The following is a 26,532-nucleotide window of genomic DNA, read 5'->3' on the forward strand; positions in this document are numbered from 1 at the left end:
ACAATGCATGGAACATCATGGCAGCTAATTCTCCCGAACGTGTGAACCGCGGACTCAGTTCCCTGTTCGGCACACACACTGCAGCTGCCTATAAATGATGGATTTAATCTGTCAGTGCATTGTTATCGTTGCAGCTGGACGGCTTGTTAGGCACTTCAACCACAGCACTCCTCATGCAAGGCAGTAACCTCGCGGTTAACGGTTAATGATTGGTTAACGAGGGTCAGCTATCGCTCAGAGCAAAAAGTCAATATGCATCTTTAGTAACCAATCAAAATCCTGAACCTAAACAAAGACCGAAACAAAACGAGGAAAGATAGCACTGCAGAAATATTTCCTAAACCGTCAAGTTGTATGTATAATTAACTGGGGAACGACTCCATTGCAGTCAAGAATATTTAGGTCAGGATGTTTGTTACTTTGGGTGGAGCTGTCTCAGGGCTGTGCTGAGGTCTGAATCCAGGCAAAAGTGGAACATGTCTGAATGTATAAAAGGAAATATGCAGTATTATCTTTAGTAAAACACAGACAACACTCATTTTTGCACTGACATATTGTAAAAGTAGCTCCTCTTGCTGCTTTCAGAAGTTTCAGCTAGATGGGGGATTTTTTTTAAAACTTTTTTTTTTAATAAGCATTTTTGACAACTAGCTACCAAAAACTCTGATAATTAGGGTATGTTCTCGTCGGCTTGCTACAAGTTTAGGATCTGTCCTTCCAAAACTCTAAAGATCACAGATAATCAGAGGTGTGACAGGTGTCTTAAAGCAAATCCAAATTCACACAGATAGATATGTCAATTATATGCAACTAAAACAAAATGTTGCCTCTAAAAAAAAAAGATTCAGTGGAAAGCCAGCCTTGTATATCACACAAAATATTATACTTCATGAATACATCATGTCAGCAAGGAATTGATACTGTGCTTTGTATATTTGAGCATCTTGCTTTGTATGAGGACATAGTTTGTTTGAGATTTTAAAAGAAATGTCATCTCCAAGCAAGCATTCATTGGCTTGTTTATGTGTGCAGTGGGCATTTTCTGCCGACACATACTGGTGCTTTTTATATTTATGTATACAGCAGAGTAAGCTTCTATTTCACCACAACAAGCACAGGTGTGTGCTATTTGCAAGTCTCTAGACACAAACAGAAAACAATTGAAACCATTAATCCAGCTCTCCAGCTAGATGGGGAATAATTTGATGTCTTCTCCCACATGCCAGGTGATCTCTTTACGATTCAGCTAAAGATTCATTGAGTGACACTGTGTTATTGCAAAATCCTGCAAAAACATGCTATTCTATTATACACATATTACTTACCTAATCCAACATCATTTACAGAACTATAATTACCGCCCTGCGGTTGCATGCCTCTATGTGCCTCTTCTCATATAGCAGTTTGTATCCATATCTGTCCAAAACGCCATCACACCATTATCCTATTAGACACTGTTGTTACATTGTCATAATAAGCGTATATATTTATTACCAAAAACATGTTTTGTGAGGTGACCTTTGAACACCAAATAGTAATCAGATCAAAGTGGACATTTGTGCTAAGTGACACAGCGTTCACGACGAATGAACTGGAAGAATAGTCCCAAGAACAAAACACCTGCGGCCATTGCTGCCCAGACGTATCAAAAGGTAGTATAAATTGCTGATTTTGTTCCTATTCCTGAAAAGTTTACTAAGTGGACAAATCTATTTAATGGGTGTTCTAGGAGCGTTTTCTGGGGTTACATGCGCCACTGTGCCGCCAAGCCCCCATTCCTCTTCTTGCCAGACTGCAGACAGGTTTGTTCTTTACTAAAGGGGGAAAAGGTGGAAATAGTTACAGAAAGGTAGAAAGGTTGAGAGAGGTGGTTGGTGGGCGGAGGAATAGGGGTGCAGAAAGTGAAAGGAGGGAGGGGAAGAGAAGCAGAGGCAAGCAGGGACCTCCCGGCTTCAGGGTTGCAGAGTGATAAATCTTGAAACGAGGAGAGTGGGAAAAAGGAGGGGGAGCAAGATAGAGATGCAAGGGAGAGGAGGGTAAATCGCAGAACATTTGTTTTAGAGATAGACACAGCAAATAAATCTATAAAGAGAAGCCGCTACGTCAGCCCTCCACTTGCTGCTTCTCCACGATAATGTATGGTGCTTAAGGGACCAGTCAACAAAGTCACACCACTCAAGAAAAAGATGCCAGCTGAAGAGAAATACTCGATGAGATTCACGTTAGACGAACCACCTTTGTTATATCGCACCACAAATTGGATGTTATTTATGTCCAATATTTATTACTATTCATAATTCAATTTGCCTTGGAAAATATATTCGGAACATATGTATACCTTTCCTATGTGCTTCAGCTGCCCTGTAAATCTGTGATTTGGGCTTGGTAGCCAGGGGCTGGCTGCTCCCACCAAATGATTTGACTTGGCGGCCTTGTTTGCAACATCTACAGGTTTTATGAAAAAAATCAAAATGTAAGTACAATAATGTGATTCTTTAAATGCATCTGATCTGTGGTGAAAGGAGGATTTTGCTGTAGCCTGTGGAACAAGTGCTTAGAGTTGCTACCTATGCATTTAATATTCCAGAGATTTGCAAAAAAAACTATCCTGCAAGTAATGTTTTACAAATGATACCTTGCTACCTGAGGGCTTAGAGATAAAATACGTACATCTGAGGGATTTTTACATAACTTCTCAGATAAGAGCTCAGGAAAACATTTTCATATATTGGTCTTAAGCACACAATCTGAGGATACTGGAAATATTTATTGTAAACGTTTTGGCCAAGGCTGAATACAATCGCACAGTACAAGAAAAGAAATAGAAGACAAACTAGAATTACCGCCTTGGGGTCCATGTATGCGCATGACTTGTATGTATGTCATCACTTCATCGTTTTATCCTATAAGACATTTGTGTGAAATGGTGCGAATTAGCATATTCATTATTGAGTTACGTTTTGTGAGGTCACAGTGACTTTTTTACTATATTCTGATCAATTAAACCTTGACTACAAATGGACGTTTGTGCTAACTGCGAAGAAATTCGCTCAAGGTGTTCTCGATATATAACACGTTCACAAGATTGGAGCAGCTGTCGCTAGTGTGGAGGCATTAAAAATCATAATGTACTATGTACTAAAATACTATATGGAGGCTAGCAACGGCATGCAACTTTAGTAGCGTTTGTTCTTTTTTCACTTCCTAATGCATTGTTTCACGTTATGCTTTCCACAAATACACTGATCTCTAACCAGATTCTGCATTCACTTGTATTATCTGTAGGCAACAGGACACGATGTTGGCATCGGAAGCTTTCTGGTTTTCCGTTTGTATTCTGTGTAGTATTGACCAATCATGTATAGCATGCTTTGGTTAAATGCAGGTAAACAGTCTGATTGGAGAGCAAAGAGTCTTACAAATAACTTGTTAACAGGCTACGTGTGAAGCAAGCTCTCAACTTTAAACAACCAGCTATGCATGGAACAGGAAGTCTTGGCCGGTGAGGTAAGTCTTGGTCTTGGTTGGAACGCCAGAGAATGAGCCCACAAGGAATAGGAAAAAAGATAGGGTATAGTGAGATAACCTTAAAAACAGATAAGGCATTGATTATATAATCCTAAATATCTAGCCTTTTAAAAACTACTTGGGTTTTATATAAATATATTTCATATAATGATATTTCCATAGCCAAGTATGAACCTAACAAAAACAGCCAAGAGTTCAAGTACAACACATTCACATCAGACAAACTGACTTCAGCACTTTCTTGCTATCAGGCAATGTCTCTCTCCACTGAGCCGCTGACCCACAACACATATATAATATCAAAACATATTCAGTAATGTCATTATTATTTAAAAACATCAGTATTAAATATCAGTATAAATCCACATTTGTCAGCTTTAAACTTCAATCAAATCAATGGCAAAGAAGCAGTGAGTGCTGAGTCAGGACTTGTGAAATACGGGCATGCATGCTCAAACACAAGATACTGCACCCACTAGCCATCAAAGAACATACAAGGACACACTCAAGGTTATCATACTGAAACATACAACATCCTCAGTATGCAGCAAGTGTTCGAACAGAAATCTCATTCAAGTGAACACATGCAGAGCTACCACATCAACATGAAGGAACGGCGATGGCCACTTCATGACAACACTTGTCTCTGTAGAGGCACATTTTTTGTGTCCTGTGGCATGGTTGAAGAGAGGAGAAGAGACAAGATAAGTGGAGAGGACGGAGGAGGAGAGCATGGCGGAGCAGATAAAGTTGCAATGCTCCATTTGCCATGAAAAATTCCCCAGTGGTACACATACTTGAAGTAAAAGAGGAATAAGTTAACTCTGGAAAGGTTTGTGTCTATGTGTGAAAGAGATACTTTATATGAGTGTGTAAGGAGGCCCTTTGTGGGAGACAATACCTACGTGTAAAGTGTACAAACGTTGACCGTGTTAACCTGCATGTGCCTAAGTGTACATGTGTGTACGTGTGTATTTATTTACACCGGCCCATGCAGACAAGCCTTGCTGCTAATAGACTATTGATTAGGTTGAATTTCTGAGACCTATACTGGCTGATTTTCACACACACACACACACACACACACACAAACACACACACACACACACGTACACTGACTTACAGTCTCATGAATACTCTTATTCAATACAACCTAAGACAACTACTCCTTGAATTCGTTCTGTTTGTTTGTTTCATCCTCATCTCTCTAACATGACTGGTGTAGTGTTGCTTTCTTTGGCTCTCAGGCCGTTGCTGCAGACTCATGGATTCCAAATATAAATCTTTGGAATGATATTGTGTCTTTCAAAAATCATTTAAAATCTGATACATCTTTATATATGTTTTATTGCTCTGGCATCCCTCTTTCTTCCCGTAGTTTCCTTGCTGTCTCTTTTCCGTCCAATTCCCCTGGGGATTATGACAGATCCTTTTCCATTTGTACTGAACTCAAGCGTATATGGGTGCTAGTGTGTGTGCATTATCTGTGCCTTTCCTTGGATGGCTATACAGAATCTTTAACCTTGTCACCTCTATAGAGTCAGGCCAATCCATCCCATCAAAGCAAGACAGATCATAGGTAGCACAGATAAATACCACTTACATTACTGGTCTATTACTAGCCTAAAGTCCGCAGGGTCCAGAACTAATCTAGATCACAGTTATCATTGCAAGGGGAAATATAACACAGGGATGCACTGGCTTATCTTTCGCCTCAAGGTTATTGGTTTCAAACCTGATCTACGTCACAGACAGTGCAGCTGTAGTTAAAAGAAATGACACAAAATGAAGAAGAGGGGGCAATAACAACAAAATTGACAAAGATACAGCATTCCACCACAGACGGTTTCAGTGTACAGAGTATATAACATGCCGAGCACCTAAATGCATCAGCATGTGTTGTGTTCTTAAGTGACCAGTCAATTAAATATCTCTCTCTCGCTCTCTCTCTCCTCTCAACACTGATGTGTATTTCATCCCGCTCAGCCTCACCAGCTTGCTATCCCATAGCCAGCTATTGTTTAATGTATGCTTGGCCTCTCTCTCCCCCCGTTCAAGCAATGTTTGAAACTGAACAAACTCAAACTGAAAACTCTGAATCACTGTGGGGGGCTTGAATCTGGCGGGGGTTTTATATTCTTATTTTCTTTAAAGATTAAATCTAAAAAAATACTGCAAAAACAGTTTTTCTGCTAAAGTTTGAAGAGGGAATTGGCCACGTTTCAGAAGGACTGAATGTCTCTGACTGTTTGTCGTACAGGATTGAGAAGTCACCATCGCCGTCCTGCCGTTGCTGAATCAAACTGCTGCTGAAGTAGCGCTGGTAGCGGCCGTCATTCAGACACTGTTGTGGGACTACGGATAATATTATAAACCCAGGCACAATGGAGTTTGATGTTCCGACGTATGTGGAATTTACACAACAAGTATAAAGCAGAACTAGTGATTATTTCCATGGTGGATGGCGGAAACGGTAACAGTGTTTTTACGGAGATAAGCCTCGGAGACCGCAGTTCCTGGAGGAGTCGGTGAAATTCACCGAGCTCTGTGCGGCTACGGATGATGTTATGAACCCAAACACGAGGGCGTTTCATGTTCTGACGTTTTTGGGACTTCCACAACAAGTATAAAGCAGAACTAGTGGTTATTTATTCCATGGTCGATAGAGGAAAAGATCATTATTTTTCTTGGAGAGAAGCGACGCCGATAAGCCACGCCCCCTTTGTCGTGGAGCGATTTTTCGCGTTTGTTGTGAACACCCTCTTTTCACTCGCACGAGTAAACTGAAGCGGTGTGAACGCAGCATTACAGTTAGCTCGTTTGGTGTGAAATGCTAAATTATAGAGCTTGTTTAGCTGTGCAAAGTGTGTGCACATGTATCATCATTTGCATGGAGATCGTCATGGGAGGAGAGTAATCGTTTCTTCTTTTTTTTCCAATCTGTAGCATTCTTTAGTGGGGCAACCTTTGTGTTTACATGTGCTTTCAGAAACTGCCACTTCAATCAAAGGTCCTCTGGGTTTTTTGTCTTATTTCCTAGCAGCTCAGCATGTCTTGTGGTCATTGCTGTGACTGGGATTTTCTGATGTTGGCATCTCGGCAGAGCTCTCAGCCATGTGATGAAATCCCCAGTCGAGTAGCTGCCTCCATAATTACTGGGAATGGTTTACAAGGATGGGACATGAGAGAGATGAAGTGGATTCTCTTGATGGGGGAACATTGCATAAAATGGGACAGGGGAATGGTTGACAGAGATGAGAGAAGAGCGTGAGAGAGACAAGGGGGAATTGATCTGAGGGATAAGACATGATGGAGATAGAAGGGACAGAGAATGGCTCCAACCCATGAAGCTAAATGAACCTGTTAGAACGCATTCCTTTTTTATAATGTGTAGATAACATGATGCCATTATGTGTCAGCATGAAAAGCGTGGTCACAACTGAATTTCTGTTTGGCATCACACATCACCCACCAAAGGACTTGAGAGATGAGAGACGTTACTTTGTAGCCCTTTGTCCATGTTGATAGGTTTGAGTGGTACAGACAGATGTGAAAGGCAAATTAAGTGCTAATTTACAAGACACATTCAGAGCCTGAGTGGATAGGCAGAGCTTAATGGAAATAGTTTGCAAAAATGGAAGAAGAGGCCTTGGAGTAACTTCTTTAAATGGTGCTTGAGATTAAAATACAGGAATGGGATAAGATAAGATAAACGCACTGGGGCGAAACATGACGAGAATTGGTTTAAAAAGAAAAAGAAAAAATAAATAATTTCTTGGCCACCTATACCAACTCCTGAGGGAAGTATCTGATTATTTAGCTGCTAAGTGTTCCACTATGTTGACAAACTAGTCACTAACTGCCCGCTGTTTGTTGCAGAAAGACTATTTAAATATCATAAAAAGCCTCATGGGGTCGTGCTGAAGGTGAGGGCGTACCACAACAACGAATGGACAAGGGAGCAGAGCACTATGTTTGAGTAGCAATGATTGGTGCCCAATGTTGGAACAACGGGGAAAAGGCTGTTCAACAGATCCAATAATAAGATAAATTGGGACAGAAGACTACACATATTTCTCAAATGTGAAACTTTTCAAAGTGTAATACAATAGTTCTTCAAGACAGTGCCCAAGGATGGGATAGAAATGACATATAGATGCAAGATGTTCGTACAGATACCACACCTCTCTCATCTCTCTTTTCTTGTCATTTTTCTATTTACTTTTTCCTTGATCTTTCTTTTAGCTGTCTTCTTTTCAATTACTTTTCAAAGCTCAGGTTTCCAGGCAACTGAAGACCCCCTGCTTATTTACATTCTTGTTATATCTCGCTTTGATCTCAATCCGGTGCTTAGTGCCTGACGTTAGTTCCCTCTGCTGTGTGACTTACTTTACGGCTCTCCCTCTGAAAGATGTGCCATTTGGTCATGAAGTCATTTTTTATGGAATGATTTGGAGAAGAGAAGCATCTCAAAGTGATGCACTGGTATATAAAATAAAGGTGGATTATATTTTAAGTTTGAATTGGTGAGAATCTTGTATTTCGTATTTCTAATATGCCTTTCAGTTACAGACAATCCAACTGAGGGACTCCTTTGTCAGACTGTCTGTTGTCTTGGGATTTCAGGTCCTTCACTTTCTCCCTTCTTCTTTTACTCAGGACTGTCCGACAGTTTTTGTTTTCATGGTTCCTGTCTATGTTTCATCCACTGTACTTTGATCTGGGTTTTTATCCTCATGGAGACTCAGGCGGCATTTGCTTTGTCTTTTTTCATAGCTACTTTATCACCATGTGTTGTTAACAACAAACTGCAGCACAGACTCCCAGCACCTATTGTCTCCCTCGATGTGAATGATATGGCATTGAGTTTTCCTCTTGAATGTCCTCTTCCTTTCTGTGGATGAGCTGCTTTTTGCTTCATCGTAGGGAGTTTGTTGCCATGTATAGTTTGCTGAAAGTCCTTTCATTGAAACAGACACTTTATATACACTAATGTACCACATGCCACTTAATGCACTCAAACATAATTCAGACACTTAATAGTATTGCTATTTTGTAGATTTCATCTTTTTGATAATGTGTGCGGGGATTTAGATATGCTGGGGATTTAAGTTGTGTATGTTGCTGCATATGGCAGGACCAATTACTTTGCCAGTTTCTACTTCTCCTCTTGGCCGGCTGACATCATCTTTGGAGCAATGCTTCCCATTGTTTTGGTATGAAATTTGGCTCTTCCGTTCTACAGTCGTGCCAGGCACTGACACCTTCAAGAAGAAGACGATCTTCAGTTATCACAAGCTGTGCCAGGCTGACATCCGAGTACAGCACTGGGATTTTCTCAGTGGCAGATGTATTGCTGTGCCATTGTGCTGGCCCCAGAAAATGTGGACCTCTCTGTCATGGGAACCATACTGCTTCATGATTTTACCAGGAAGAAACCCATCAAGGAGGGAAACGTCTGAATGAATGTCTGAATACTGCTGCTCTTAGTGCTTTAGGGATAAAGGGGAGGCTGTCCAAGTAGTAGAGGCAATTTCTTCATCCAGTATCTCCATGCAAAGAGTGAACACAACTGTTAATTTCCAGTCTGCCGTTTTGTATGCTCTATAAAGAGCCATCCCTTATCAAGAAAAAGAAAAATAATTCACCTATTTGACTTGAGTAGATAACCAAGTTCCTAACTTAATTAATAACCTTGCTCATACTTACCTAACCTATCATTTTCTCACCCACTGCTCATTCGTCTTTTGTTTTCCTCCTTTTTGGATGTGTCTCTAATACTTTTTGCAGATTTCTCCTGATATAAGCAGCAAATAAGTAATGGTTTAATAATCCACTCGGACTATACCTTTTGTGGGCAATATGGTGTCCACCCCGTCCGTCCCATAGACTGTGAGCTGCACGTACACTGCCTCCAATGCCAACTTGTTTGTTGGCTAGAAAAATGTCTCCAACCCATTTTTTGCACGTTCACTGTTTTTGCAGGTTCAGAAAAGCCAAATGTTAGAGTGTGCTACTTAATCAACACATCTTGTGCACTGCTGTCACAGGCAATGTTCCCTCTAATTTTTTTCAGCACTGAGCAAATTATTTTTTTTCTGAGCGCACATTTCAGCACTGTGAGCAATTCGCAACCACGCGATCTGCTGAAAATGACCACAAGCCTGCGTTAGCCATAGGGGATTCAAAGAGATGACAGCAAATGCATCAATATGTATACAAGGTTGATATTTATTCAATATCCTTTATAATGGCTGGACCTTGGGAACATTTTAATGATGGTGTTTTACCAGTCAGTTTAGTTGAACTTAAAGGATCTTTGTTGAACTTCAATAAGGGGAGATTATGACTGGTTCACTGGTTATGACTGATAATGATATATATATATATATAAAAAAAAAAGTATCACAGGTTTAGTCATTTCTCAGCAAGTACAACATTTAAGTGGAACAATGCTAATGCAGTGCTTAACAATAATACATTGACATGGTGTCATTTTTCCTGAAGGTAGCCTATATAAACAATTTAATAACTTCATATTCATATTTAAATATGTCTGAAAGTTTCATCCTACCTGTGTCAGTTTGGACTATTTCATCTAGCCCCTCATGTTTGAACGTTAGGCAGACCTTTTTCTGGAGCACCTGCTCTGCCTTTCTTTTCGCCATGGTAGCCTATAACTGCTGGAGCAGGGCCCGGCAAGAGGAGCCTAAACAGCGCCGGCCCGAGCTCATGTGGCGCTCTGAGCGAGCTTCACTCCTGGCGCCCGGAGGACGACAGTGGGGAGTGGGGGGTGTTAACGGAGGCAGAGCGCTAGCAGAGGTACAGAGAGCGCATGTCGAGAAACGGGACGCTGATTGGCCAAGAAGACTCGACACGTCAAAGATCTTATTATTGAGGAGATGGCTCACTCCTATCTCAGAAACACTGGCGCAAAAAATATTTTCAACCCCTGAAAAAAAATCGTTTGTGCGGTCAGAAAAATGTGCGCGGTCTGAAAAATCTATTGCGCGGCCACTTCGACTGGCCTGCGCGGCCGTGTACGCGCGTAGCTTAGAGGGAACACTGGTCACAGGTCTTTCCTCAAAATGATTCACCAGACCTGGTGTTGTCCCTTCAATTTACCTCAGGATAATTGGTCTACGATTGAAAGTGTTTTGAGTATCGCAGGTGAAAAGTGGATTATTAGCAGGTTTTATGTACATTTAAAAAAAAATTTGCTGGGAATTGGCGTCCGACAAACATAGAGCTCTGCTCCATAGACTCTCATGCAATCGTTTCAGATTTTCTTATTTTTCAGTCTCGTTTTGTGGATGGGTCCTTTTGTTACGCCTTAATTTCAATGTGTTTTGTCTCTATCACCAGGTGAACTGCAACATTAGTGTTCACTGCTGAATCAGTTTGACATTCTGTATGTCTCCTTCAAAACACATATTGTAGTCCCTACTGTCTCCTTCTGTCTGTAGTAACTTTTTTTGTTTTTGTTTCCAAAAGTGTGGGCTCCATTCTAGTACCGGCAGTCTAACAGGGGCATGGCTTAGTGAAGGGTCAATTGCCATGTATTGTTACTGCTGTGAATCCCAGTTTACTCCAGCTCCCATCCTTTTTGAAGCAGCAAACTACCATTTATTTAGTGCCACCTGTTACCCCTTCAGGGAATGAGAGCTTACACTCAAAACACAGGTGTTTGGTAGAATATTCCTTCAGGGAATTTGTGAGTTTCAGTAGAGACAAGCATTGAAACTGCAAAGGCTTGTCTTTCTAGCTGAGTTTGCATAAGAAGTAAGAATTGCCAATATGTGGATGTTACACCAGAGCAGCAGAAAATGAAACCCGCTTACTGTGCACTCATATTCATGTAACTGAAATGCAACTGAACCACTTACAGGGCTGTCTTTTATTTTGTCTTGCACTTCTTCTCTTTCACACACACACACACACACACACACACACACACACACACACACACACACACACACACACACACACACACACACACACACACACACACACACATAGAGAGGAAGAGTAGAATATCTAATTAAGGCTGAACCACATTGTACCAATGATCTACACACTGGTAATTAAATCTAATCTGTGTATGTGTTTCCTCAGTGCAAGCGTGTGTGTCTATGTAAGCACGTGTGTATGAGTGTGTGTTTAATGTCATAAGGCCAGAGCAGTGTAATGCCACACTACCGTCTAGTTAATTAATTCAAATGTCCACCCTTAATTAAATTCACAGAGTGGATTGAGACCGCTCCCCTGGAAACAACCTGCGCATACAGAATACCGGCAGGGACAAGGTGTGAGCCGGGGTGTTTAAAAACCCCTTTCAATGTCAGTTTGGTCTATTCTTATGAGAGTCAAATTATATGCACTTCAAATAGAAAATATATAGCATATTTATTTAAACACATAGATGGAATATGTGTGTGTGTGTGTGTGTGTATAATATCAATTGTAGTATTACTTTATACTGTCAACGTACTGTGTGAATAAGTGTGCGAGAGGTTATGCTCCACCAGTCTTGTCATACGGCACTAGTTTTAAACAATTCTTCAATTATCATGCTGTGACATGAGTCTCTTCCATGTAAAAGCATATATTCTACACACTTCATTTGCCATGGTGATTACATTATACAAATGCTTTAACACACTTCAGTGAATGCATAGCTCTGCCTGTGGAATGAAACTTCTATCTTCTTCTGTCCTTTTCCCTAATATAGGCCCTCATTTTCCCACTGATGCTATTACTGAAACTAGCTGTGGGCTAAAAGATAAATTTGTCAGTACAAAGCTATCTGCTCGCCTGATCATCATGCCAATTACTGCACAGAAGCAAGGATTGGGGTGGGTGTTCAAACTTGAATCCAAAGGGAAAACTCAGCTCTTCACGCTTTAAAGCCTTCTTTCCATCTTTTTGTTTTAAATTATGTCTGTTATATTCTGAAGAATATTTGTTGTAGGACTGACACAGAGCCAAAATCATAGAGGAAATTTGGGTTGAGGTAATAAAGTCTAAAATATAACTGCACTAAAGAAGAAGAAACCCAGCCAGCTATCAACGACCCTGAGTATGTGTAGTTCACTAAATCAAACGTTAAATGGAGTGTTGGCACACAGCTGATGGCCTTGTGCTCAATGGTTACTACTGTCTTTATGCCAGCAATGCAGCATTTATGGATGTGGAGGAATACACTGCCTCGAGCCAGGATTAGTTACGAGGAAGGTAAGGTCTTCAAGGGGAGGTATTGCTTTTTTTAAACTAGTTTATTAAGGAGGGCTTATCATCTCAAAGGCATCCCCCTGGATGGAAAGGAGAAGAAAACAGTAGAGGTTTAAATAACAAAGGCTGAATTACATAATGCAAGGAAACCTCCCCATACAAGTGTTAAGTAATGAATCATGTCCCGGTATTTTCTCTTCCATGAAATTCATCCTACACAGCTTCTGTGGTTGAGAAAACAGCCCAACTATAACACATTGTCTCCTGTAAAAGAGTGCAGTGCGCAGTCGTGGAGAGACAAAGAAGATTGATTGTATCTATGACACACGCGATGAAGGGGTTTAATCTACTTAAAGGTGGATGTAGTCCACATTACAAGAATGTATGGAGACACATTCAGCAACCAATGTCTTCACTCTCAGTTTGGTGCCAGAAACTCTCAAAGGTAAAAGGAAGCAGCACGCTTATTTTGATGGACCTTTGGTGAAGGGGTACCCTTTAAATTTCCTAAAATCCACCTGCTCACAAGTCGGTTATTGGGAAGGTTAGGGGTGAATAATGGTATTATAGTCAGTGCTATTCTTAAAAAAAAGTTGAGTCTTAAAAGGTTAATGACAGCGTTATCAAAATTATTTGATTTATCCTGGTGAGGCATGACATGCCCTTTTTTCTCCAGTCAAGTTTTGTGATGAGGATTTGTTGTGGCTTTTGGATGGTCTGACCTCTAAGACAGCAGCTTGAGGGAGGGATGGATGATCTTTTGGAACAAGGAATTAATATTCCTTTTCATTTTGTCTCGTTTCCTCTCTCCCTTCCAGGGCCGATGCGGATTTCATTCTCTTGACATTCTGAAAAATGCTGTTAAATGTTAATGAAGACTATTTTTACATGGGTCGAGAACACGTCTGACACACGCACACACACACGCATTTTGGACATTTGCCCATGCAGACAGCAACACACACATACACGCCCACATGCTCAACTACACACCATTCTCAAGTTCAGTGTTGAATACAAAAAGAAGGTTTATTCTTGCTTCTGGGGAAATGATCAAATAACCGCCACTTCCTCTGGCCTCGCTAACCTTTGCAAACCACTCTCAGTCAAACTAGTCTTTCTTCTTTTTTCTATTATCTTCAATCTAACTTCACTGGCGGCGCTGACTTCTTATTTGATATCGTTTTTAATGTTTTGGGGGACACGGAAGAAGCGAAGACATCTGACAAGCCCTCTGCATGTGTCTGCTCGGTGGCGCTCTCATCTTCTGACGTCGACACTTATTATCACCGACAGCGCGTCTAAGTCATTTCTTTCCACAGGCTGAAGGCTATAGAAATCCTCATGTAGCAAGCGCCACCCGCTAAAGGTGACATGCTGTTTAAATCAAATACATTTTACATTTGTTGGACTTGAAGATGCCGCACGTTGAGTGCTCTTTTATGGTAGACTGGTGAGTTATGCCTTTTAAGCTATAGGGAAGGGAAATGATCAAATATAGTGTGGGGGGGTGGGAGGGGAAGCATCAGCTCATGTTCTCTTAAAACCGTTTAAAGCTGGTGAATAGTAAGCTGGGTGTGATCATTTAATAAGATCTTCTGATGAAAATGAGGGAACGGATCTTAGCATCAACACTTTAGATACATATGTTCAGCAGGTGTATAACTAAATCATGACTAAGCTTATGGTGTCAGTTTATGGGGATAACTTTTTACATATATGTTTTTATAATCTTGTAATGCATCATTGTAAAACTATGGCAATATCTCTCATTTCCTGTAATACACTGCATTATATTAGATCTATTTTTTAGAAAGCGTAGTAATAGAAGGAAAAGGAGCATAAGTAGCTGTAGCACAGGAGAGTTATGATGTTCCCAATTGAGAAAATCCCCAAAACATTAGAGCATTCGTTGTGAAATGTGTTATTGTGTGTTTGTTACTGTTACTCTCTTCTCTTCACAGGTTTCCATTTGTTTGGAACGACCACACCTGTCCCAACCTCTCCACTTTATGCTGAACCTTTTACACTGGAGGGAAAATAAATCTCCTATTTTTTACTTTTTACATATCTTTGGGTTGTCATGTGTTCGTCCCTCCTTATCCCCTCGACTAGACAAAAGGGGACGTAACAATGCGTTTGTAATAGCCCTTTTTGGAACACACTTTATTGCCATTATCAACCAGAACAAATGCCACCAAGCAGCATTTCCATTTATCCACAGCCACTGTAATCCCAACAGCATAGTCTTTCTTTTCTTTTCTGAAAGACAATTCACCACACATAGTGATGCATTGATTTATTAGAACCATTAGAAACTCTTCATGAGGGAAATCACACCCATTGAGGATGACATGCCATTGAAAACAAACATTCTTAGCGATTGGACTTCCTGTTGTCAGTATGTTCGTGATATCTTGGGATTGTATTACATTAGAGGTATTGCCTTCAGGGTGATGAAAATCACTGTGCGGCTTCAAACATTTAACTCTTTTCTAGACGTGACCACAAACAAAAGAAAATGGCATTACAAAAAAATGGATTATTCTGAGAGGAATCCGGCCAGCATCGGGCACCTCAGGTGACACGCAATTAAGATCAAGTGTGCTTGACAGAAGGACTGTGAGGCATCTTTTTCTTTATCACAAACAACAGACATGAATACAAAGTCAAACCAACACAATTATCTGCTATTATTATTATTCTTGCGAGAAAGTTGCAAGCACAAGCCACCCAGGGCAACACACTAGTAAAGCACCAACTAAGCCACACTATACCAGTTTCTTGCCACAGTTTCGCAGCAATAGCCCTGACATTATTGCCCATACCAAGGTCTGCATCTGTACAGTTACATTTACCCCGGATTGTTTACAATACTGCAAAGTCAAAATCAATAGGGCCTGCCAAGACAGGAACAGCCTAATGTTCCATTAGAACTCTCTGCTATTCAATTACAGCTCCAGAGTTGGAGAAGTTTCAGCTAGCTCAGGTCCCCAGAGGAGAAGCACAGTGAAAGTATGAGGCAGTCGGAGGGAGTAATAAATCTAAAACTGACAAACAGCAAAAATAAAGTTATGGCATCCTCCCACCTTCACCCTACCCCCCCCCCCCCCAATTGCGTCGGTCTTCCTTGGAGCTGCACTACAGAATATGGATAGGAGTTCTTCAATTATTGTTGATTTTAACTTTTCTTTTCTTTAAGTCTCCTATATTCATCATTGCTTTTTAATCTCACTCTCTATTCCAGTTTAAATTGTCCTTTTGATGAACATCGCCATCGAACACATGCCTTATTTTAGATACGAGCACCTTCCATTTCTATGTATACATTTACTCTATCTCCACTGTCTGTGCCAGAGATTTGTTTTACCCTTCCCAGGACGTGAAGCTCTTATCCAGGCAGTCTATTGCCCAAAACAAGGCCTGTCTCCGGGGAGCCAGTTTCACTACAGCGGTGAGACAGAAAGACAGAACAAAAACAACATAGAAAGGAGGCGTTAGCGAGAGAAAGAAATGCTATAGACAGGGGGTGGCGGAAGAGAGGGCGTTATAAAAGGAGGAAAAGACACATAAAAGGAAAGTCAAATCAAAAAGATAGAGCGAGACAGCAAGAGAGCAGAATAAATGAAGTTTTCTTTGCGCCTCCTGTGGTGGTGATAGGTCGTCATTGGGTCCCTATGGGGACAATTAGGGCCTATGTGGCAAGAGTCAGAGTGTGTGTGTGTGTGTGTGTGTGTGTGTGTGTGTGTGTGTGTGTGTGTGTGTGTGTGTGTGTGTGAGAGACACTAAAGACAGGCCTTTGTGGGAATAGAGCAGCGAGGGCAAGACACAGAGGGAACACTGCATCCATAGTGTGCTTTTTAAAATACACCAAACACAGCTTGAAATCCCCCACAAAACCTGCTGCTCTGAGGATAATCCCACAGCCTCTGGCTTACAATGGAATCATCTCCCAAGTACATACCACACATATACTATGTAAATCCCCCATATATACAGACTGTAAGACGTAGAAGAAGAAGAAGAGAAAGAAAAAAGTCCAAGCTTTCTGAAAATTATGCACAAACTCTCTGGAAACTCTAGTCTACTCAGTAGCAGTCAATTACCCTTCTGCCTAGTAACGTCAGCATCACCAATCTGCACAGCTCATTTGCTTATACTTGTGTAATATTTGGAAGTTGATGTTGCCTTTTTGCCAAAGGAGAACGTCTTCCCAAAAGGAACGACAGCATCCGTCGTCCTGGTAAGTGCCCCTCAAAGTCATGTGTTTTAGGGCTGTCAAAACTGACCAAAAATGTTGTTAACATATTAGTTGTCTGAAAAAACACACTGGTTCAAAAATATTAAGGTCATTTTTGCGATGTAGCACTGCACCCTTTTGAGCCCTATTTCTATTTATCCCTGTCGCTTGCTTTGAAAGCCTGTAGTGGACGAGGAACGGCTGATTCGGGGAGTTGAAATGTGGAGTAATCCATATGATGAATGGGTAAACGAAAAATCTGACTTACATACAAACCATCAATCAGTTAATGTTTTAGTTTTTTCCAAAGCATGACAAAATGACACACAATGCTGACAGATCAGAAAATGCTTCGGAGTCGTTCAGGATATGGACGCATATTTCATCTTACCACAGTGTTCCAGCCCTCACTGCTTACTTGCTACTATACCGTCATTACTGCCTAAAGCGTATCATGCAAAGTGTCTGCTTGTGTGATTCAGACTTGCCTATTGATCAACCAGCCTGGGCGATCAACTGGTAAAGCACATTTTTCTCAGCCTTCTTTATCTGCTGCCACGCCTTTTTTTGTTGATTTGTGCCACATCTGTTTCAATATCATCCGTCCACAATATGCAACACTGCTCACCAGCTTTATCCTCCACAGTCATTTCTCCAGATCTTGTGTCAATCAAAGCTTTCCCTATGTCTCTGAATGTCTATCGAGTCCCTCGCTGTGCTTCTTCTTTTTTGTTGTTTTCTCGACTCCTGTATAGCACTTAGTGGCCTTTGTCTGTGATAAGTGCAATATAAATGAACTTTACTTACTTACTTACTTACTTCTCCACTACATTCCTTTTTCCTGCTTGGTGCCTCAGTGTGCCTCAGTACTTCCTTGACCAATCATCTATGTTGCCTTGCTGCCAAATGCTCAAGCTACGCTTATGTCATGCATGCTCTCTCACCATTTTTAGGCTGATGTTCTGCCTGCTGGTTTCATGTTTGTTCATCTGATTCAGACCTGCCTCCTCTTTGTGACACTACTATTGTGCAGTGTTTAGCAAAAAAATAAGACTATTTTGTATTGGTTTATTTTTTGCTTGTATGTAAGTGCACCAAGGTGGTATGGTGATTGAGCCAGTTATGCTGTGGTTGTTGAACAAACAATTATAGATTTTACTGTTAATACGCTGCGGTGTTTGCTGTGTTTCTTTTGATTATAAACTGCAAGCACACACACTCGACAATCTGAGCAACAATTCTCAGAACTTCAAAAACAAATTCAAACACGTTCATGGTAAGGTTTGTTCCGCCAAAATTACTCCCAATGTCGATGTATTCGACCTCACACAATGTCTATTTACCTGCAAGGCAGGTAAAACTAAACAAAACAAACACGAGCATGATTGAACCATGTGCCTCTTCCAGCAGATATGGAAATTAAAGCCAGCATGTTCAAATTGCAAAACATACTGACTCAAATAAAAAATACCCAAATCCGCTGCCCACGTTGGTGTGTAAAATCTGACTTTATTCCTCCAGCTAGTTTTTCTCTTTATTTTCTCATCCCTCTTTCTTCATTTCTCTTTTCACTCTCCTCATCATGTATTCAGACCTTTTCTCCCACCTTTTTAGGTCTGATTGAGTCACTCTGACCCCTTTATTTCCTTCAGACTTGCTTCTTTCTCTTCCCTTCTGCTCCAGTTATCTTCCTCTTTCCTGCACCCGGTCTTTTCCCCTCCCAATATCATTTCTCAGGGTGTCATTGTTGTTGTTTGTGTGGTTTATGTGCAGAGTTCTATATTTAGCTCTCTGGGAGTCACAATGTTTAATTTACCTTTCTTACAATGCATTGCTGGGGGATGGCCCTGATTATGCAAAATGTGAATGTGTGTGGATGCAATGTTTTTTAATAGGACATACACTGCGTGGGATGAATGCCAGCTTCATCTTCTCCATTCTCCTACATACTTGTATATCCTAAAGTTAGTTTTCTCTCAATGTGAAGTGAAGAGCTTTTTGGGTGACTTTTTTTAAGTGGATTATCCTTTTGAAAAACAACCTATTTTTAGGCCTCTGCTCGAAAATTGCATACCCAAACTAAAAAGGGTGTATCTCTGCAACCACTAGGGCTATTTGAAAAGGCCACGACTGCATTCCATTGTACAACCCTGTGTTGCAGGATGACAATAAATTATCCCTGAATCCTTAGGTAAACCAGTTATTCCTCATCCTAACTGGTTTAAAAGTCTTCTCTTGTAAAACAAAAAAAGACACTTCCTGTGAGGCATAAATCAAGTGTACGACAAGTAGCAAATTTCCCAGTGCACCAAACCGTAATTGGTTCTTTACGGCCCCCTGAGGCTGGGAACAACACCTTTGAGTTGTAGTTTCCCAAATTTTTTGTGTACTGTTACGCTTATCTCATCCTCTTTAGTGAAACATATATGTCGAAACAGATGAAATCTCAGACTTAGTCTGTAATACATACAATATTAAAATCCGTTTGTGTTCGGCCTCACTTTATCTAATAAGTGAGTTGCAAGTCAGTGCTACAGCATCAACATATTGTGGTCTACCTTCTCTCCTTTCTCCATTCATTTCATTATTGTCGCTCAATGCTTCCTGTCTTTGAAGGTTTCTCTTTCTCTTGCAATGTTCTGTGTGTATCCCTATTTTCCACTTCACCATCACTCTCCCTGTTGAAGTTAGCCAGACCTAAGGGATCCTCTTTGGATTGGTGAGTATGTTTGTGTCTCTTTTTTTTCAGCATTGTCTTGGCTAATTACATTGTGTCCTTTCAATGGGTTCCTAGAGTGTGTGTCCATGTAACTCGGTCTCTGGTTAAGCTGTAAGTCTATAACCATCACAGTCCACGACCTTTCGCCACAGTCAGCTGTTTGTGTTTTAGTTTCTTCTGGTGCCCGCTGATGTACACCAATAATAACTTGTTACAGTAAGCACTGCAAGCATTTCTAAACAGGACTTATGCTGCGTTCAAATGGAATCAGGCAGGCCAAAGATGGCAAACAGATGTTATGTTAGAGTACAAGACGAGGACGGTGCAGTTAGGTGAGGCCAGAAGAGAACACCGGCAACGGTGCATGGCATTGCTGTACACAGTTAAAATATGTTAACTTTTTGCCGTCCCCCGCGACAAAATGTTTACAACCGGATGTTTTGTAGCTCCCTCACGCAAGGATACAGTTATTGTATAACATAATATCAAGATACATCAGCATTGTATGGGTACATACAGATAACTACATATAATAATAAACACAAAATAATTATATTTAACATATTTATTTCAACTTATTGTGAACAAAACTAACTCATTCATATTGTTATGCCCGATTCTGTGTGAATGCAACATTACACTGGTGTTTGTTGGTTCAATATTTTTGTTGTTAAATAGATAACAATTATTTTGGGTGCAGTGGTATTTATATTGCTGTGAATTAACCGTACTTTCAATAATTTTCTTTCCCCCATTTTCAACTCAGTGGTTATGTCTCCTCACAGTACATGCGATAGATTCTCCGTCCTCAAGGAGTTTGGTGGATACCTCTGATTCAGCAAAGCTCCCAGCCCAATTGAACCATGCTTCATAGTCAAAGCGCAGTCACTGTGGATATAAAAATATGAGCATACCTGCCATTTAGGATATGCGAGGGCGACCTGCTGTTTGGCTTCATGTGAGAAGATATGCGCTGCCTCATGCACACACTCAAATACACGCAAACCTGCACATACACAAATATGCATTGGCTTCCACACAGGCACAAAACATCAATATCTGCTCAGACAAAAAAATATAAACAGACACTAACAGGAGACAGGCGCATGCAACCCTCACACACACGCATTATCACACAGACTTGTAAACATAATGGTTGACAATCACACACTTGTTGAATACACACAGTACATATTGTACACAGTATACAGAGACAGACACGCACGCTGTTATAACACAGTGTGGAAGTAAACAAACCCACAACAAGGAAACACATGCACAGAGTAGTTTCTCATCCTTTTGCATCACTTACCATGTATTTATTGTATTGGCTCTAATATGTTGCTACTATTGGTGACATAGACAGTTAAAATAGATACAAGCATGTACGAATAATGTGTTTTGTGTTAACGTATTACTGGAACTAGCATGTCCATTTCCATGGGTACTCATTCAGGGCTCCATGCTCAAGGATGTCCCTTGGTTGCAGGGACACTCTTTCTCAAATCACCTTTTTGATACTGCCATTGCTTGACAGCAGACTTCTCACTTACTACTCTTAACTGACTGAATTCATTTAATCAAGTTTGTACAAAGTGTCTCAGTCGAAGACTTCGAGATGAAAGGCAAACTCTAAAATATTGGAAGCGTCAGACGTGTGGGAGCTTGAATTCTCAAGGCTTTCAAGACTGAACCAAAACATTTGTGAGGCTGTTAACAGAATTTGGCTTGTACACCGTCAATGCGAACAAACTGCGGCAAACAGCAAACCATAAAGTGGGGGGGGGGAAATAATAAAGTAGCAACAGCTGGAGTAGTGACCACTAATGTCTGCTTGAAAACAGGGGGAGCTGAATCTACAGTATCCCTCCTCTACACAAGTGGTCTCAATAACTGTCTGGTAATGTTAATTTGAATCGTGCTGAAAACCGTTGTAACATCTTCGCCCGATCCACTGCTTTACACTGTCCAGTAAAGAAGGAATACTTAATGTAGGCAACATTTTAGATCTGAGTTTAAAGCAGTTTCTCACCCATCTATTCCACTCATAACATGTCAAAACACGTGTTTGTGGAGCCTCCTTTCAGCTCCTCTAGCAGCCCTCTTCCTTCCCTTTTTTATCTCCTTAACAGCTTCACTTGGCCTAAAACACTATTCGTCTCACTTCATTCCATATTCACTCTTCATCATCTGTCTCAACCTTAATTCTCTCTCCATATATTTTACCTCCAGTCATCCTTTTTTTTGCTTTGTGTGTTTGTTTGTTTTTATCTTCACCATCCTCCTGTCCTTTTATATCATTATGCCATCCCATCATCTTTGCTGTGCTCATGCAGGTATCAGTACATTCCCATTCCTCCTGGTGTTATCTCTGTTGTTTTCATTCATTACTATTAAATCAAGTTTTCTGAGTTTTTCCATATTTAACTGCTAGACATATACAGTGTATTATATATTATTATATGTATATTATATATTGGAAAGGGTTTCTGACAGTATAATAAAACAGTACACCATATGTATACTATGTTATAATATGTTATAAAATGTTGGATGTGCCCAGACAGGTGAAAGACCTGCTGCATGGCATGCTGTGCGAATGCAGCAAGCATAAATCATGCTTAAATGCTCTTATGAACTTCTCAGCAGAATCCTCTGCTGGGCAAAACATCAATGCAAATGGTGTTTCAGGTTCAGTGGTAGAGGCACATGCAAAACTACGTTTAGGGAACAGGTCTCAACAGCATTGACCGAAAGACAGTAAGGATCACAAGAAGAGATATTAGCATTTTATTTTTTGTTTTACAAAAATAAAATTTGAGCATTGAGCTGAGATTGAGCGGAAATGTTTCTAAACTTAAAATAGTTTTTACAGTAAAGTAAAATAACACCACAGCTGTATGGGGTCGAACATTTTCTAGAGATGCTGATCGGTCTGCTTCCGATGAAAACCGATTCCACATTTACACACGTGTGCTGTTGCCGCAGCATGATTATTGGTCATTATCATATGCTGGTACACAGATATATAGCTCACAATCTGGGAAAACTGCAGGACCAGAATTAGCCGTGGAGGAACCACCTGGACAACTGTTGGAACAACTAACTTGATCAGACAGTTATTGTAATTCATTCCCATGCTGCTCAGAGTAATCGCAGTGACTGGCTCATCTGCCAACAGTTACCTTGACTTATGAGTATGGAGCGTTCAAACTCTACTCAGTACAATTGAAAAGTGGGTTACGGTATCAGAATGTTTTCAAAATGTGGTTTTGTGAAATTAGATTTTTGGCAGGGACCTTGCATAAATCCAGTTGTTTGAAGGAGGGGTTTTCACAGTAATATATAATAGATGTTAGAGTCAGAATCATGACCTGTTTAACTTTCTAACACAAGCTTTCTAATCTTAGCGTATAATATATCATACAAACCACTTATGCCAATGTGTGTGTGTGTGTGTGTGTGTGTATATATATATATATTTTTTTTTAATCAAAGCAAGTATTTTAGTTTATTCAAATAACCACTACATATGATACAAATGAAGTAGTATGGCAGTACGGTGAACGGTGGTAAAAAAAAAAAAAACATGTTAGTCTGCTCGGAGCCTTGCTGTCAATTATAGTTCTTCGAAAGAAAATCAGAATCGGCAAACATTGGAATCGACAGATCAGAATCGGCCAAGAAAATTGCAATCGGTGTAGCATCTTCCATAAATGTCACTTGCTCTATATCCTTCTGTCCTACTCCATCACACCATTAATCTCTTGCTGTGCAATTGAAAATCCACTCCCCCGCTCTATACACACAGACAGGCAATGTGTTTGTGACAGTGTGACACTATTACAGTCAATCCCCCGCCTGCTTACCATTCATACATATGAACACACACACACTCAAGCACACATACACACAGTGTCAAATGATTGTCCTATATAGAGTGACATAGTGTCCATGTTGCCTCAGCTGACAGGATTAATGATGACCCTGTGTATGATGAATAGAGATATGGAGGACTGCTGGATCATAAGCAGCCTCCTAATGTGTCACATACATGACGAATAGACCTTGACTGCTGGGGACATCTGATTTCTGCTCATTATAGGGGTTGGAAGGGCCACATAAATACACACAAACACACACTAACACATATACACACTTCTTACCCTACGAGACTGGATCTCTTTGACGTATAGAGGCAATAAGAATTCGGACACTCCCTCCAATCGGACACCTTCCTTGGTGACCTGCAGATTCCCCATTCCATCCTAAAAAGACAGAGACACATACAGAAAGAGACAGATCAAATATGTGTCCATGAAATGAATCACAAGAGTACAAGCAATGAACATTTTATTTATTACAGACATATAGTTTCTCCACAGAGCCAAAGAATTCAGGGATTCACTTTGCTCATCTACATTCTAAAGACTTGTCTAAGTCGTGTTTATAAACGATACAGACATCCATTACTTAAAGGGTATCATTATAATACACAAAGTAATAAAGACAGACAAGGCAGAGAACAGTGGTAAGTTCATCAGTTATTCATACAGGAGCCTCTGTGGATGGAGGTGGAACAGACTTGGATTCAGTTAGAGGAAACGTTACGGTTCAACTGCCCTCAGGTTTCAAACAGACTGAGATACATTTTCCCGAGTATAACAATGCATCTGATTCTGTATCCATAAAATTACCCAATTACATGCTATTTGGGACAATTAGCTAGCCGCGATCATCGAATGAAATGGCACTTGACTGCATTGTTATATGGGTCAGGGGTCTAATTCTCTCACTAAACTCTCATTGTGATCTGGCAATGTACAGGTTCAGTTTCTGATGATTCAACACTGACTTTAGGAGCAGTGCTACCTGACATGGAAGCCAGAGGAAAGGACAGCACCAGGATGAAGGCACAACGTTGTCAAACTGTTAGTTGAGTATTTACCCATCAAATCTTAACTTTATAAATGTATATTTGGGAACAATTTAACTGCTGTTCATTCCATTTGTGTCTTACATTTACGGAGACACCACATGAATGACGTTTCTGTTTAATCTGCTTCATCTTGCAAATTTGCTAAATTGTCAGCATTTAAGAGATCTCCACTACTTAGTGTCGTAGGTTTAGACAATTTAAGACATGTTCAGAGATTTAATGATCTACAGATAATCAGCAGTTAATTAATCAGTTAGTTATTAACATTAGTCGTTGATGAGCAGTGTAATATTGATGAGATATGGGAATATCATGTATTCACAGAGGTCTGCTTCCTCCACAGAAAGATCCTGTTTTACAGAGAACATTTGTAACAGTCTGTTAGGGATGTATTTTTTAATGCAAGCATGTAATTATTAATACCTATATTCAACATCAACGAGCAACTTGCAATAACCAATAAATGCCCCCTAAAGGATGGGCAGCTGTCGAGACAATGGTACGCTCCACTTCATGTACATGTTGCACTTACTTTGCTAGCATTCAGCTAAAACATATCCCAGGAGTCTTAGCCATCGGCAAACTGTCAAAGCCTCATGAGGGATGTAGTTTTGAAATGCTCCAAACATTTGTAGATTTATCTTTGTCATAACGACATGGTGTTGAGATTTTAGCTTACAATGTGGACAGAAAACCCCGGGAACACATTCCAGCTTGTCAGAAAGATAGATGAAAAAAAATTCCCTGCTGAGAAAACCCATTGAGTTATAGAAGAGAGCGCACCAGAGGTTAGGTAGCAAAAGGGGGATGATTTGGCTCACAGTGGAGAGCCTCCTCAAACAAAGGTCAATGCATTGCAATCACAAATTACACAATTTCAAATAAAAATCATACTTACATCCGAATAATCCGAAGCTTTGATTTCTATAGCTTGATTTTTTACTTTGATTAACATTTGTATACGTTTGCCTTTATTGTTTAGACCTTTGTTTTCCCTTTCCCACCGAATTATGAATGAATTATGAATTCATGGTAACCTTTATGTCCCTATTTATATTCAACCGTACAAATAACCAAAATGAAAAATAACGACTTAAATAGGTTTCTTCCCGAATTTTCTCCCAGCCTCATTGGATCAGGACATGGTCTAAAAAGTTGAAGGACAAAACAATAATTAAACAAGAATCATAACGACATTGCTGCAGATACACATTTGTGCTCTACTGCTTTTACTAGGCTGATAAGCCCTTTTACAATTTCACAAAAACAAAACAAAAACATCTTAATGAAACTTTGAGTCCTGTAAACACATTTGTGTTGAGTCGTTTACATCACAATTCCATGTCTGATCTTTACAGATCCCACACGAGTGAATGCTCGAGAGATTGTTGGATCAGACTTACATGGTAAGATTACATTCCTTTCAAACAGCCATGCAGGGTATCAGGATGGTGGTAAGGGCTTTTGCAGAGCAAAGAGGCAGCTACTGTACCATGTCAAATCTGTGCTTAGGAGAGTGACAGCGGAGGCAGCAGAGCAAATGCAACAGCTGCTCTGATCCTGTGCTCGCTCAGAGTGGTTATGGGTATTGTAGTAGATTTCGTGGAAACACACAGTATGTCTTTTGATGCATATAGAAGTTTAAATTTAAAACACTGATATCATAGCCTTGTTTGCATATGCAGCCAGTTTGATAAGAGAGCAGTGGCAATCACCAAGATAATGGAGTTGAATGATTGAGATTATAAACAATGTAGCATATTTGAATATACATATATACACTTTGTTATTGCCACTTCTCATTGTTTTTAATTGAGATATTAAACCAAAAAAATAATCATGACAGTGGTGTTCCTGGTAAATCTGAAACACTTT

General features: G+C 40.2%; 1 protein-coding gene across 1 annotated transcript in view; it reads right to left on the bottom strand.

Annotated features, from left to right (window-relative positions):
• LOC306737399 (zeta-sarcoglycan-like) overlaps positions 1-26,532 on the bottom strand; it is a gene marked incomplete at both ends in the record, with an annotated part of 307,646 nt that overhangs the window by 70,027 nt on the left and 211,087 nt on the right. The window contains one exon of the mRNA XM_079219130.1: positions 23,885-23,986. Coding sequence (XP_079075256.1) covers positions 23,885-23,986 — 102 coding nt within the window. The remainder of the gene's footprint in view (positions 1-23,884; positions 23,987-26,532) is intronic.

The sequence above is a fragment of the Taurulus bubalis genome (genome assembly GCF_910589615.1).
Source record: "Taurulus bubalis genome assembly, chromosome: 6".
Lineage (NCBI taxonomy): Eukaryota > Metazoa > Chordata > Actinopteri > Perciformes > Cottidae > Taurulus > Taurulus bubalis.